Source organism: Magnolia sinica, chromosome 3, assembly GCF_029962835.1.
Source record: "Magnolia sinica isolate HGM2019 chromosome 3, MsV1, whole genome shotgun sequence".
Taxonomy (NCBI): Eukaryota; Viridiplantae; Streptophyta; class Magnoliopsida; order Magnoliales; family Magnoliaceae; genus Magnolia; species Magnolia sinica.
The window spans coordinates 61,697,427-61,714,074 of NC_080575.1; the positions used below are offsets into that span (position 1 = coordinate 61,697,427).

Genomic DNA, 16,648 nt, shown 5'->3' on the forward strand with positions numbered 1-16,648 from the left:
AAGATGAATCTGAGAGCTTGGATTGAAAAGAATGCTAAAAGCATGGATTTAATGCTCAAGAATCACCAAGGCAAAGGTGGGATCTTAGGAGACTAATAACGAAGAATTCTCATGCCAAAGATCCTAGGAAACCAAGTACAAAGGGTGGAGAAAAGATTGACAAAAGCACAAGTTAAACAGCAGAAAAACAGGACAGTTCGGTACTACCTAAGCTAACTTCAGTAGCTACCTAAAGTGCACAAAATAGTCCAGCAAGAAAATAGCATAATTCAGTGCTACCTAAGCTTAATTTGGTACCACCAAAGTTAGTTTCGGTGCTACCTAAGCCAATTTCGGTAGCTAGCTAAGCACTCTGCATATATAATTTCAGATGCAATAAATTTCAGATATGACTTCGGTGCTACCGAAACCAACTTCGATGTTATCGAAATCACGCAGAGTTGTAACAAATGTCGATGCGGATTATTTAATTTGAAGCAGTTTGCGGAAATTTCAAGTCAGTTCATAAGAGGGGAATGCAAAACTATAAATAGGAGTCCTTAGGACGTTCATAGGCATCTTCTAGGGTTCAAGGAGTGGAGCAAAAGGGTGGAGTCACCATTTAAGAGCTTTCTTCTTTGTTCTTCAGTTTGTCATATGCTTTGTTTAAGCGACTTTAGTTCAATCATGTCTATGGTTGGCTAAACCTTTTAGCTAGGGCTAAGAGGTGAAGCTTGTAGCGTGATTGGGATGTTTACTTTGCCTTGATTCATGTTTATGTTTGAACTTTATTGAATTCTAGTTGATTCTAAGGAATATTTTCAGTTTTTAATGGTTTGTTGTGACTCAAATTACAATAGATCTGTAATAGCTTTAAATATCCTCTTTTCTATTTGAGATTATGGATTTAGTAAATCCCGTTGTTTGTCATTGTCTCCTGGGCATGGTTAGGTGATGGAATCCCTTCCAATTCACCATAATTCTCCTCCATTGAGGCTAAATCAATGAGAAGTTCAAAGATTTGACTGTCTCTTCTTCTAACTAGATAGGATGGGACTCTGATTCTAGTTGGATCTCTTAAATTAAGCAAGGTAGCATCTCAATTGCTACAAGTGGATCCTTGGTATCTTAGTTCCCACTTTTAATTGATACTTTACTCATTACTCAAAATTACTCATTTAAATTCAGATTTCTGCTTTAATTCTTCATCTAGCTATAATTCTAGTTACTTTTAGAAACGTACGAGTTTAGTCCCTGTGGATTTGACCTCGGTCTCGCAAAGATTATTACTATATCGCGACCCTACACTTGGGGTTACGAATAAAGGGTTATAGAAAGTCTTTGTATTTGAGTCGAGAATGTCTTGAAATAAATCTCAGACTTCCTGAGGAGCTTTGCTACATGGTGTAGTGTCTCCTCCCTGACAAGCCAAATGTAATTTCAGCCAATTTATTTTGTTTACAAATTACTTTCCACACAACTTACATTGTAACTTTATCTTTCCATCTCAGGAGTAGACTTGGACTCCATAATCCCAAATATTTGCAGATGCATCATCTTCCAATGACATATCTATAGGTGTATATTTTTAAAGAAAATATCTGGTTAGGTTAAGGCAATATTAAAAAAAAGTTATATTAATGAATGAACGCAATTAGTTAACCATATAATATGAGATTTAAGCAACATTAACTAATTGAATAGTACAAATGAAAAGAGAGAAATATCCATCTACCCATAAAATATTACAATTTAAGCCATCAAAAAATAATTATAAATATCATGTTGTAACTTCTAAGCAAATGCAAGAGAAATACAAGGCAGTGTCTTATCCTGCAGGTACTGTCTCATCTTGCTTGTTACTCTCCTCTTCCTCGAACTCCTCATCAATAGAGTTCCCTTTCCCCTAGATCGGATGCAGTCAATCCTATGTACAAATGAACACTTTAACTATTTTTGGTGTAAGTGAGTTTCGATCCTTATTCACGACCCTACTCCCCATACTAAAAGCAGATTCTGAAACCATAGTTGAAATTAGAATTGATAATATGTCTCGTGGTATTAACAGGAGCAAAGGGTATTGTGAATCACAAGATTTCATCTTCCATTAGTCCAAAACATCAAATTCATCGCCTTTGTATTTTACAAGTGGCTCCTTGAGATAGTTTTTAAGTTCTGATTGGGGTGTCTGTATTTGAGTCTCATGTTGTGCCATGAAAGAAATGAAATCATCTACCGTTTCTTCTGGCAATTCATTAATAGTAAAACTAGAACCCACTTGACGAGTTTTGTTTTTTGCAGTGCACACATAGAAATTATACAAGTCATTGATCGCATCATGAACCTTATAGACGTCAGGGGCACTCATCGTACCATACAACTTATTACATATGAATACAACCATGATCATCTTGTATCGAGGATCAAGAACGACTACAATAGCCATTACCAGACTACACTCAGACTAATATTTATCAAACTTTAACTGCATACCAATGGTGATTAATTAAAAAAATTCTAGTCCACTATAGCTTCTATGCAAGACATCTTTTACCTTCCAAAGTTCTGAAAGAAATATATTTATATTGTTGGATACTTGCTCCCAAAAATTTATTCGTTGTGTTATAAAAAACTGAAAGGAACTTGCAAACTGATTCAATTCTTAACAAATCATTTTCAGAAGGTAACCAAAGATACGCACTATCATGCTCCATATAGTGAGAGAATGCATATCTGAAAGCTATCGTTGAATCTAACATTTCAAAAGTTGAATTCTAACGTGTCATGACATCCAGCTTCATCGTTCTCTGAGATGACAAATTCAACTGCTTCACGATCTTATTCCATGCATATAATCGTGAAGGTGACCCCCATATGTACTTCACACTCTCTCTTATGTTCTCGATGGCTGACTCAATTATTTTAAGGTCATCTTGTTCAATCAATTTTAGGATGGGCACAACACCTAACATGAAATATCTTTCCACTCAAATACAAGTCACCAGTGGCCCTAAACTGATTTTACAAATTCGTTATCACACTATCATTTGCAGAAGCATTGTATAAAGTTATTGAGAAGATTTTCTTCTCAATGCCCCACTTCACAAGACATTTGTACATGCAGTATGAAATCATCAATCTAGTGTGAGGAGGTGCAAGATAACGAAAGTTTATGATTCTTTTGCAGAGCCTTCATTTGGTGTCAACGTAGTTGTTAGTGACATACACCACTTTCGTTGATTGGATGTCGTTTACAAATCTGATGTCAGTTTAATTCAAGAAATCGATTCCAATTGTCCTTTCAACTTAAGCTTCTCACTTTCATACATCTTCATGCACACTCTCTTTATTATTGTATGGGAGACCTTATCGTATCTAGAGTTAAGACATCTGACTAATTCAACAAAAGCAAGACTTTCTACCATCTGAAATGATCTTTCATTAACAATAATAAATTTAGCCGTCAACTCATTCACCTAGTCTTTGTTATACTTGTAGATGGACAATGCACCTTGCGACGGACCCACTAAAGATTGGGTAAATGAAAGTGTCTGTTGCCCTGAGGTCTGAGTTCTCACTTTTTATGACGTTTTAAACTGTGTTTCTTCAGAGTCGTGGTTGAACCATTTGTTTTCTTAGCATATTGAGTTTTAAATTACTTGCATTATATCTTCATGGTGCCCTTTTTCAAGGTTACTTAATCCAAATCGCCCCACACTATCGATCTTTTTTTTTTTTTTTTGCTTTTCCCACAATATGTGACTGTGAGGTACTAGTATCAATGGCACCTCTTCATCATCTATACCTGATCTTTCATCTTCCAAGATCATCAGCGATGTAACTAACAAACCGCCTAGGGTATTAGAAAGACCCTCACTAGCCATCTAATAGTTGAAAGATACTAAATCATATTAGCATTAGCAATTTAATACTAAAAGAGTTATACTAAATACTAAATTCTAAATTAGTTACCCATCCAAGGTTAGATAGATTGTAATATTTTTATATTCCCATTTAAACGCCTACGTCGAAAATCTTCCAACATCTCCTCATGCCTCTCCAGATAAATTAATCTTCTGTTACATTTCGATGTCAAATATCTAGACAATGTGAAGATATTTGACATTAGAAATGAAAAAGAAGAAACAAATCCAGAGAGAAATGAGGAGATGAACCGCAAATCAAGTATAAACATTTTAATAGGTTATATAAAAGCATACTATCCATCTAACCTTGAACTGTCCAAAATGGGACAATTGAGCGATTTCTATATCACCAAAAACACACTATATCTATGTATGGCCACATAGAAATCCTCAAATGTGAAACTAATTATCTAACTCATAATCACAACTCACAAGTCACAATAATAAGCTAAATTGGTTACTCATCCAAGCTTGGATAGATTGTAATACTTTCATATTCCCATTTAAACGGCCACACTAAAAATCCGCCAACATCTCCCCATGTCTCTCCAGATAGGTTGATCTTTTATTACATTCCGATGTCAAATATCTAAGCAATGTGAAGATATTTGACATCAGAAATGAAAAAGAAGAAATATATCTAGAGAGAAATGGGGAGATGGACAACAGATCAGGCATAAACATTTAAATAAGTTATATGAAAGCATACTATCCATCTAACATTGAACTATCCAAAATGGGACAATTTGAGCGATTTCTATGCCACCAAAAACACACTATATCTATATATGGCCACATAGAAATCCTCAAATGACAACTAATTATCTAACTCACAACACAACTCACAGGTCACAATAATAAGCTAAGTAAAAAAATTAATGTAATACATATTAAGCTAACTATACAATGCACAAAAATAAGAAAAGTAAAAAAGCAATGTAATACAACTATATAAACATATTAAGCTAGCTAGTAAGCAATAAGCAATAAGCAATAAGCAATGTAAATGGTAATACCGAAAAACAATGTAAATGGTAATTCTAACAAATTAAATACTAATTATTTAATTCAAAATTTCAAATAAATTAAAAACTTTTGCAATTTAGGAAATAGGGTTTAGGGTTTAGGGTTAGGGTTAGGTTTAAGGTATAGGATTTAGGTTAGGGTTTGGATTAGGATTTAGGTTTAGGGTTAGGGTTAGCTCGACCGGACCACCAGCGAGCCAGGGCGGGATGTTGGTTGCATCCGAGCCAACGAGGTCCCCAGCTCGGTCGGACCACTAGCGAGCCAAGGCAGGACCGACTATAAAGTGCGGTCCACCAGCAAGCCAAGACGAGACCCACCATCGTGTTCAGTAGCTAATCAGCGTCGTCTCGATCCTGGGCGGGCCATGACCGATGTCCCAAGCCAGGGCGGGCCACCAGCGGCTTGCACGACTGCACCTGACATCTCGAGCTAGGGTGGGAGCTCGAAAATACATAGAAAAAATATAAATGGAACCTACTTGATGAATGGACGAGGATGACCGGTGAAGATAGGTTGCTGGGCTGTTGACTGGCTTGGATTTCGATCGAGTTCAGTGGGGCGCCGTCTCGGGCAAGGTTAGGGTCTGAGTAGAAGAATGGTAAAGGTTAAAAAAAGGTAAAATCTGAATTTATACTACCAAATTCTGGTTCGAATCGGATCGGATCCGACCGGATCAAATTCTGGATTGGATCGGATCGAGTTGCTACATGACCCGACCTTGACTTAGTCAGGCGTCGGATTCGAGTGGGTCTACTCGATCCGACCGGACCTTGGCTTTCGGTTCGGGTTGAGTCAGATCCAACCAGTTCGACCGAGTCGGGTCATATCTTACCCACCTCTATCAGCAGGTCGAAAGACCCACTGATCTACCCGACACCAAAAGAAGCTTAACTACTCGCCAAAGGAGTCAGGTCGTCATAATCCTAGGTCAGCATAATGCCAGGTCAACATAATCCCAAGTCAGCATAATCCCAGGTCGGCATAACCCATCTTTTGTTGGTTCCAACTTGATTCCAATGGTACCTACCCAAGATTCCAGTTGAGGATCTAGGAAAGTGGTCGTAACATGAATCTGCCTAAGATCTTAACCGAGAATCTTGGGAGATCCTCGCGACATATACGGGATCCAAATCCTACTACAACATGTCCCTATCAAATAAGGAGATCTCTTCTACGCCACTGTCTCTCCTCACCTATAAATAGGAGCACCTCTAATGGTGAAAAATATGCACAATCTCTAGCTTAAAACCCTATATGTGACCAGACCCAGATTCCCTGTCTGACTTAAGCATCGGAGGGTCCCCTGTACTAGACAAGGTCTCCTTTGTCCGCTTATTGTGCAGGTATTCGAAGGTCTAGGGAAGGCTAACCAGATTTCTACATCAATAATTATTTTGGAGAAATTCGGTTGCAACCAAAAGTGGGTTCGGTGCGCCAAAGGGTTGTTTGGCTGCAACCAAAGGTGATTGTCAGTGCGACTAAAGCGTAACAAAAGCATGAAAATTAAAATCGGTTCCAAGCCGGTGTGAGTTTTTTTTTTCTATTTAAAGGGATGTTCTAAGCTAGTCTATATACGAATTATTGTGGAGGAGAGACAGTAAGGAGTTGCAGAGCTTTTACGGAGTCATTCTTCTCTAGTCCTTTGGTTCTACTTCGGTTTTTCATGTTTTTGTTTGAGTTAATTCAATCATGTCTATGGTTGACTAAATCTCTTAGCTAAGGCTAATAGGTGAAACTTGTAGTGATTTTTAATGTCTTAGTTTACTATTAATTTATGTTATTGGTTTGGATGTTAAATAATTCATTGAGATTGGTTTGAAAGAAACCTTATTTTTAGTTTACTTAGATTTATTGTCAACTCTGGGTACATTAGATGCTCAAGAAAGCTAAGAGTGATTGCTTATCTATTTTGCAATGGACTGATATGTAAAATTCATTGATCTATTATGGACTAAGGGTACGACAGATGCTTTGAATTTTCTGCGATCAATATCTTGGTGCCTTATGTGGGAACTAAACCAATTGAAATTCGGATATGATTTTGAATTTATGCATGATGATTTAACCGGTTTATTATCCGGTTGGATAGGATAGGACTTTGATTTCAGTTGACTTATCTAATCGAATCAAGTAATTAGACATTAAGAACGGATATAAGTGGATCCTTTCGCTCTAGTGTTTTGCTCTATTAATTTTTATTTAAAATTATCTTAGTTTCAATTATATTTCTTCTTAAAATTTAATTATATAGTTAGTTTTAGTTCTAAAGTATTTCGGAGAATGCACAAATATAAGTCCATGTGGATTCAAAACTACACCGCAACCTTGCATTTGGGGTTATCATCCATTTGGATAGATCCGTGATCTAAGCTATTCATATTGCATGTCTCAGTGCTTATGGGCTATGTAACGGAGAAGCGCTCACTCCGATTGGGAGATTCAGTCCATCAATTCTCTAACTGAAGTTATGACAATCGATAGAATGTAATTGAAGAAAAGGAATCATGTACATAACCCAAATTAGTTGAGAAAAAGGCTTAGATGATGAAGATGATGAGTCAGTAGCTCCTCATCTAAAAGGGAGTTTGAATTAGTGGGCCTACTTCTGTAGTACACTAAGGGCCTGTCTGTTTTTTCAAAGCCAATGTAAATACACTGGAAATAGGTATTTATTACGGTTTACCGTGTTTGAAAATTCATATGTATTTGTGCCATTGAAACTAGTTCAAAAGAAATAATTTTAATTTTTTGAATCGTACGGTAATGTATATGGTACATCTGTTCCGCCCATCTATTTTACTACAATATTTTGAAGCATGAGACAAAAAATGAATCAGATACAACACTCAGGTGGCCTATACCAAAAGAAATAGTGGCCCCACAAAGTTTTTAACGGTAAGTATTCGATTCACTTTTTCGTATGGTGTGGTCCACTTGAGTTTTGGATATACCTCATTTTTTTGCTCACACTATAAATTCAAATGGCATAATGGATGAATGGTGTGGATAAGCGAAATGAATCATAGTGGGACCCACATATATTTTGTAATGTTTTCAGTTTCGTATAAAAATAAGTAAGTAGTCAAACCAGGTATGTTGTAAATACACCGGGAAATAATTATTACTCTTTTACCTGTATTTACCAGTTCACTGGAAAATCAAACACGCCCTAAATGATTGATTTACCCTACGGATCGACCATAGGATTTATTACCTTGGGCTTATTCCAATGATATATCTTAAATAAAGATTTTATATATTATTTGATGATTTTTAAAGGATTTATCATTCCAAAATTGTCATGTGTGAATACTTAATTATAACTGTAAATAGATTATACGAATATTTAATTATAATTGTAAGCAGATTATAAGTTATCCAAATACAAATAATTAGATTATAACTTAAAGCCGAATATGATAGTCTGTAGATAATCTGATAACCTATAATTGAATTGCAATTTAAACTCAAATATGACAGGCTGTAAATAATCTGATAACCTATACTTGAATTACAACTTGATAATTTATTTTTCCGGCATCCGAACAATCCATAACGAGTAAAACTGCCAAGTGTGCTTGAAAAGAGAGGCCAGAAAATGCCAGAACATCCTCACAAAACCAGAGGAATAAAAAAAAAAAGCTCTCAGGCCTAAGCATGTGGGTTCCACCTCCACACGAGGGGTAGCCCCAACACTGAGTTAATCAGATTATTTTCGGGAAAACACGTACAACGTTGGACCAACATGATGGAAGGGTTGGATCTTGCACGCACATGTGTGGCGTGTCAGTGAGCTTTGCGGCCCGCGTGCGCGCTTAGCGTAGCCTCCCACCCCCCATCACCATCTTTCTGAGGATTTTCCGTTCCATGGAAGCCATGAAATCTCTCAGGAGGTGGAAATGGATCTTCCCAACCAAATCCAAGACCTGCCCTTTTGATTTTTCATCAAAGAAGAGCTTTTCAGATGCTCAAGGCTGGAAAGGAGATAATGAAATCCTTCCCGTTTTGATCGTTGGCGCAGGTCCTGTGGGCCTTGTTCTTTCCATTCTTCTCACCAGATTAGGTACTTGCTCTCTCTTCCTTCAAATGGGTGCCTCTCAAATCACACGATTTCGTACCTTCCTTTCGATTTTTTCCTATTTGGGTTGCTGTAAAAAGTAGAAGATTGGATGCCTTCATCGAATAGGACCATCGGGTATTTTTCATTCATAACTGTCCAATAAATCTCCACCAATCTGATATTCAGATAATCAAATGTCCCTGAGATTTTGTTTATGATATATCTAAACTGGGATGTGAACCATAACTTAGCCTATTTTATGTGAGTTACTTGCATGCATACGCATGCAATTTTTAACTTTTGAGTTTCTGCGTATCATCCATCATACATTCTGCTACTAGAGTATCAAAGTTTTTCTCTTTTCTCCATTTGGGTTACTCTAAAATTACAATGCATGATGTTACTTTCGATTTTTTTTTTTTTTTTTTTGCCCTGTTCCTATAGCTAAGTTGTAACAAATTCAAATTGCTTGCACAGACACATTATAGAGCACGACTCCAATGTCCACTGTGAGCACTTATAGTCAGTGCACTTATTGTCTTCCACCATTAAAAGTTTGTTGGTGGATATTTACCAGGAAAAGTGATATTAAAGATTGTTTGTTAATAAGCATTTGTGAGTGGGTGGTATTAAAGATTGTCTCCACCCCCACATTCCTTTGCAGTATTGAACTGAGTGGTGATCAACTTGCAAATTAGTGATGGTTTATAAGTTATATGTATGTGGCGTTGTATGTTGGGGTCATGGGTCCAATGGGAACTTGCCAAAAATTGAAAAGTTATCACATGATATTGAAGGCACTTCCCATTGATAGCGCTTGTCAACAGAATGTTCCCATCTTACATGTCATGTTTGTAGTAGTCTTTCATTGATTTATTTTATAAATATTGACTTTTAAGTTTGAACACTGAGAGTTTCTGTAAGTTTTACATTCATTTTAATGATAAAAAGTTGCAACTATTGCCATGTGCTTGGTTTTATAATTCGAGATTTTATTTGGCTTTGTTAATAAAATGGCAGCGGTCGCAGCTGTGTGGCTGTTTAGTGGATAGGAGCTATGAGTTTCTAGTTCGAAAATAAAATGCATGCAGTTTGGTATTTTTTCTTAGGTTAAAAGGGTCAGGTGGGAGGGAGGTTTTCACCTTTCCATAGTGGGGGCCGAGGGATGGGTGATGGCATGTGCATCTTGTCATAACAAGATGTTTAGTGCATAGAAGAAATCCAAAATCCTTCTGGATTCTAACAACAACTGATGAAGTGGGGGCCGGGGCTCCATATCGTGAATCTCATGTCGGTTTGCTCAAAAGAGAAACTTGATAAAATGCATTTTCTTCGGATATGATTTGGGACAAGGCTTGAATGACGATGATGATGTTGTTGATGATTGAATTATTGGGCAGTGCAACCACGATTGATCAGGGATAGCTTGACTCTCTACACCACTAGCGCTATACTTGAGAACTTCATGTTAAAGATTCTATGGCTTCTTTATTTCCAAGTGTGATACATGATTGCTAAAGGGAGCATCCTCCAAAGAATTTTGCCTCTTGAAAGGTCCCAAGATCCACCCATCCATCCTCCAAAGAATTTTGCCCCTTGAAAGGTCCCAAGATCCATCCATCCATTAGATCTCCAACAGAGCTCGGGAGGACCCTAAAACTCAGGTTCAAGCTACGGGGTTCTTGAAACTCCTTTGAGAAATGGCAACCCACTATGGATTCCTTTTATGCATCCATAGTTGTAGTCTTTTCTTCCCTGCCTAGTGCTTGAAATTTGTATTTGGTTGATAAGGTGAAAGATTATCTTGGCCAACCACACCCCCCCCCCCCCTCTTCATGCCAAGCCATGTTTCATTTTTTTTTTTTTAAATTTTATTGATGGAATCATTTCCCATTTTTCTCTTAAAGTGGTCTTAACAAGAAGAGATCAAGTGGTCCTAACAACCTCCTCTCAGCCATTTAACTCCTGGATTCGAAGGAGGAATTTGTTATCGTTTGATGATTTCTCTTTGATATTGTCTTTAGTGTCAGATTATGAGAGTAAAATCAATCAGGAAGAGATCAAGTGGCATTAAAGATCCAAGGTCCCATGGCTCAAAAGAGGTGACAAAAACACGCATTTCTTCCATCAAATTGCTAGTGCCAAAAGTTGGTGTAATAAAATAAGTTCCATTTCTGTAACAGGTCTATAGCTGATGACCGAGATCAGGTATGCAATCACGTCATCACCTTCTTTAGTAGTCTTCTTTCATTAGAAGACTGTGGAATCGCCCTAAGCTTGACATTCTCTTCTTTCCCCATATCTCTTATGAGGAGGCCTTTGCCCTTGAATCCCCCTTCTCCGAGGAGGAAGTTAGGGCAACGATCTTTTCTCTTGGCCATGGCAAGGCCCCTGGCCTTGATGGGTTTCCCCTAGACTTTCTCAAGCTTCCAAGATGACATTAAATTGGACATTCCCAACTTCATCTATGACTTCTTTCTCACCGGTTGGATCCCCGGGTTATGGGAGCCTCCTTTATGACGCTAATCCCCAAGGTGGAGGGTGTTGTCCTCCTTAGGGACTTCATCTAATTAGTTTAATAGAGGCCCGTACAAGATATTAGCTGGAGTTCTCTCTTCTAGATTTTGGCATGTTTTGTCCAATGTCATTTTTATTTCTTAAGGTGCATTTGTGGCTAATTGTTAGATTGTTGACCATGCCTTAATTGTCCATGAATGCATAAATTCTAGGAACCGGGAAGGGGGTAGGAGTAGAGTTCATAAACTAGGTATCGAGAAGACTTTTGATCATGTTGACTGGGTATATTTGGATTATATATTGGGCCACCTTTGGCTTTGGATTATGGTGGTGCAACTGGATCAAATCCTATATTTCATAGGCCATATTTTCTATTTGGGTGAATGGTTCCCCTAAAGGTTTTTTCTCCTCCTCCCACGCTCTCAGACAAGGGGATCCCTTCTCCCCTTTCTCTTCCTTATTATCGCAGAAGGCTTGAGTAGGATGTTGGAGAAAGGGGAATCGCTAGCTTTGTTCACTGGTTTTCAGGTGTCTCGGTCTGGTCCTTCTGTCTCACACATCTAGTTTTCCAATGAAACTTTCCTCCTTTACAAGGCTTTCGATTTGACAAATTTTAATCTCCAAAGATTGCTTTGCTGTTTTGAACCAGTGTTTGGCCTTTGAATTAACCTTTCAAAAAGTGAAATGCTTGGCATTAATCTCCCCTCGTTTGACTTAGTTCACCTTGCCTCCATGTTTGGTTGTAAAATTGCCTCCTTTCCTTCCACCTATCTAGGCCTCCCCTTGTGCATTGGCAAGCCAACTAAACACCTTTGGGATATGATCATTAAGTGCATTGAGCACAAGCTGGCCTCCTGGCCAAAAGGTCGCCATTTATCCCTTAGAGGCCACCTTACCCTTATCAAAGCTGTCCTTTCCAACTTGCCTATGTATTTCCTATCTCTCTTTCGTTGCCCTAAATTGATTCTGTTAAGAATTGATAAATCATGTAGAGATTTCCTTTGAAAAGGAAATTTAGAAGGTCATAAGTTTGGTCTCTTCAATTGGATTGACGTTTGTAAGTGCTCGTCTGAAGGCAGTGTTGGCATTCGTGATCTGTCTGTTTTTCATTCAACGCTCCTTGGTAAGTGGCTGTGGTGGTTTTCTTTTGGGGACGAGAGCTGGTGGAAACTTTTGGTGGTTGATAAATATGGATTGGATGGTGCGGGTTGGTTTTCCAAACCCTCATCCCCTAGGGCTCCATCCATATTGAAAGCCATTGTAGTCCCTAAACCCTAGTTTCTGGCAGAAAATTCCTTTGCTCTTGGTAATGGTTCTCGCATCAAGATTTGGTCGGATTGCTGGGCCTCCAACCAACCCCTCTCCTCTCTTTTCCCAGCTTTGGCCTTTGTTGCTTCTAATCTTTCGGATTCCGTGGGTTCCTATTTTTATTTAATTTAATTTAATTAATTAATTAATTAATTTTTTTAATGTTGGCTTCGAGGTCTGGTGCCCCCCTTGTAGGAGACCCCTTTCAAAGGAAGAGTTGGGGGGGTTTCTTTACTTCTTGGAGTTGCTGCGGGCAGTGTTCGAAGTATCGGTATCGCTACAAGTTTCGCTGGCTAGAGATACGGAAACAATATCGATATCGCCGATAATATCGCTGATAACTGGAAATGAGGGGAAACATGGGGAAAACGGTGAAATTTTCAGCGAAACTTTAGGAGATGTTAAAATGTACATATTTGCATATTTAAAAATTTAAAAAAAATTGCAAAAAGAATACACACATAACAAGTTTCCATTTAATGGGGCCTTAAAAGCACATGTTGTAGTAAGAAATCAGTTCAACCATCCCATCTAGCCGATTTAACCATCCAACATTCCATCCAAACATCCATCGATATTGCAAAATATCAACAAAATATGATATTTCACCAAGAAATCATCAACAATTGGAAAGGAAACAAAAAATTGTGGTCTCAATATCGCGCATATTGCGATATCGATAATATCGAGATATTATTAATATTATCAATGGTAAATTGAACACTACATACAATCATGTGCCCATGAAAAAAAAATTGAAATAAATTTTTTAACAAACAAATTTATAATGATATCAATACATTGGCGATATTATTGAAATATCATCGATGCACGTATGATACAAGCATTACCTGGAATTTACATAGTCGAAAATATTGGCGATACATTGCCGATATTGATGCATTGACAATACAAGCGACACCTAGAACTTACATAGTTGAAAATATTGATGATTATATTAGCAATATTGATATGTTTGCAATACTTGGCGATACATTGCTAATACCTGAAATTTCTGATACTACAAGTAACACCTAAAATTTATATAGTTGAAAATATTGACGATTACATTAACGATATTGATACGTTGGCAATACTTAGCGATACATTGCTAATACCTGAAATTTCTGATACTACCAGCGTTACCGGTATCGCTACCAGTGTTATCGGTATTGTTGAGTTGGAGATAAAGATAATATCGGAGATATTTCGATAATATCGGAGATAGTTCGAACACTGGCTGCGGGGGATATGCTTCTCTTCTAATCCACTTGATTTGCTAGTTTGGCCCCGAGTGAGCTCTGGCGTCTTCCTAGTTCGCTCATTCTGTAAAGTTCTTGGCACCATCGCTAACCCCCCTTCAGTCAGTGTTGCATTCCCTTCTTTCTTTTGGTCTTATGGAGCCCCGCGAAGATTGTTGCCTTTGTTTGGCTCCTAACGAGAGGAAGAATCTTTATTGTAGACAATCTTTAGAGGCGCAGTTTGATCCTCCCTAATGCGTGCTTAGTCTGTCTCGAGGAGGCTGAGTCCATTGACCATTTGTTCGTGCATTGTTCGTTTGCTTCGGAGGTTTGGTTTGTCATCCTTGGTAGCTTCGGTATTTCCTGGGTCATGCCTCGTTCAATGCTGGACCTTCTCTTTGCCTGGCACGGTGGTGGTCTTTTGATTCGATCCCTGAAATCCATCTGGCATCTATTGATTGTGGTTGTGTTCTGGGCAATTTAGTGGGAGAGGAACTGCCGCTGCTTTCAGAATATTTTCTTCCCCTTGGCTCAGGTCATCAGCTTGATTTTCAGAGACATTTTGGATGGTCTTCCTTCTCTGCTTCTTCCAGCACCATCTTATACCCTGTGTAGGCTGCTGACTGGCCTCGGCTTGTTTCCCGTGTTTTTCTGTTTGGGCCTTGGCTCGGTGGTTGCTACCCTGGTTTTTTTTTTTTCTTTCTCTGTTGTTGTCTTTCTTTTTAGTTTGCCGTTTCCTGTCTCTTTGTTGCTTGTTTTTGGCCTTTGGCCTTCAATATATTTTTGCAAGCTTCAAAAAGTAAAAAAGAAAAAAAGTGATCTTAACAGAAATGGAGCTTGCTTTCGCACGTTCCTTGGTTAGAGAGCACAATTCACTTTAGTTTGCAACCTACCTTCTGTTACACTGGAGACATTCAAGTTAAAATGGGACATTTAAATGTTTTCATACTATTTCTTGCTTTACAATTTGTTGGGGTTGCAATGCGACATCTAATATCATCTCAAGGATAGTTTTTTCCGCTTTGGAGGTCTTGAAGTGAACAAATGCGAAACCCTGATTACCGGTGATCGCTTCAGCCATAGGATGATGACGGACATCACCTTGCCAAATCTTCTGAGAACCATGCAAATATCAATTTCTGACCATTCTTCTGTAAACTGTTCCACGAACAGGGTCAGAAATATCCTTTCCCCATTGAAGTAGCAAGCGTCTTTAATTTTTCCCTTCCGTTGAGAGATGGGAATCCACACTCCTATCTTTCACCCTGCCATGGTGGAAATTTGTTCGATATCAATTGGCAATCTTGAACCAGTTGTAGAAGTTTTGACTTAACAAATTGTAAAAACCTTGTAAGTGCTCGAAGGACATCACACTTGGAACTGCAATAGTAACTAACATATATCCAATCTGTGGAGGACTTATATGATCACTAACCCATATATTTTGACCTTAGTATTTACAAGTGGAGGCGAGGGTTCCAACAATCCAAGCTGTTCATCTGATGGTCCCCACAATAGATGATTTGCCCAAAAATATGTGCAATGGAAAATACCTAAACCTTGAATGGGTGGCTTGCAAATAAATGATTAAGAAAAAGATTGCTACAATGGTCTATGTTCAATGAGAAAAAGGCCACAAATTTGACAACTAGGATCTTCCAGTGTAGGAGATCTTAGTTGAATGGTGATTTAGCAACACGAAAGTAATTGATCTAAAATTGAATTGGAATCTAGGAGTACAAATTGTAGAGAACCTCCCACTGTTGGTTTGTCACAAAATTGATAAAAGAATCTCTAAATTAATTGAAGAGAATTGAGGAATGCATCGTACACCTTCTAATAAGAAATACTAGAACAAGTAACTAGAATCACTCTTCTAGGCAATGTTTTAAATATCGATGATATCGGCCGATATATCCCATGATATATCTTGTATCCCACCCGTGCGATACGAAATACACTGGTAGTGCCAATGTATCCCACATGTTCAATCCGATGAGCATTTCCAATTTTCGATCCCCTTTTTTTGTTGAAATTATACTAAATCAGTGTCAAATGGTTACAAATCTATGGGTTCTTTATATTTTGTATGAAAAATCATGGAGTTGGAGCTTTGATTTGATATCCATTAGTTCTTCGTGTTCTTCGTGTTTTTTTTTTTTTTAAATTTTTTTTTTTAAATTTTAATTTTCTTTCAACCAGTTGTTAATTGAGACTAATTTCGAAGTATTTAGGAGTATTTGATGAAATGATCAACACAGACTCTAATTTCGAAATTTGAGTGTAGGTGGTCTAATTTGGGGAAAATTCAAAATTTCCCCAATTTCTCCCAAATTGCTTGTAATGTTGCACTCCAAACATGAAATCAAGCATGTATGAGGGCTGATCTATTGATTTGTTAAGTCATCGTCAATTTTCGGAAAATGAAAATCATTTTTAATTAAAAATTATAATTTTTTTAAAAAAATTAAAATATTAATATTTTTTTCGAAATTTTCCTTCAACTAGCTATCAATTGAGAATAATTTCGAAGCATTTAGGAGTGTTTAATGAAATGATCATCACATACACTTTAAATGTTATGCATTCAA

General features: G+C 37.7%; 1 protein-coding gene and 1 long non-coding RNA gene across 4 annotated transcripts in view; one reads left to right on the forward strand and one right to left on the reverse strand.

Moving 5' to 3' along the window:
• Window positions 1-8,545: 8,545 nt before the first annotated feature.
• Window positions 8,546-16,648, forward strand: part of LOC131239959 (uncharacterized) — a 55,484-nt gene continuing 47,381 nt past the window's right edge. Inside the window, exon 1 of one of the 3 annotated variants that reach the window (XM_058237925.1) lies at window positions 8,546-8,994. In XM_058237925.1, coding sequence (XP_058093908.1) covers window positions 8,799-8,994 — 196 coding nt within the window. In that variant the 5' untranslated portion in view covers window positions 8,546-8,798. The remainder of the gene's footprint in view (window positions 8,995-16,648) is intronic. The other 2 variants (XM_058237926.1, XM_058237927.1) reach the window with 2 other exon arrangements.
• Window positions 13,060-14,069, reverse strand: LOC131239962 (uncharacterized). The gene is made up of 2 exons (XR_009168532.1): window positions 13,935-14,069; window positions 13,060-13,157 (listed from the first exon to the last, which is right to left on the reverse strand). It is a non-coding gene; the product is annotated as an uncharacterized LOC131239962 (long non-coding RNA).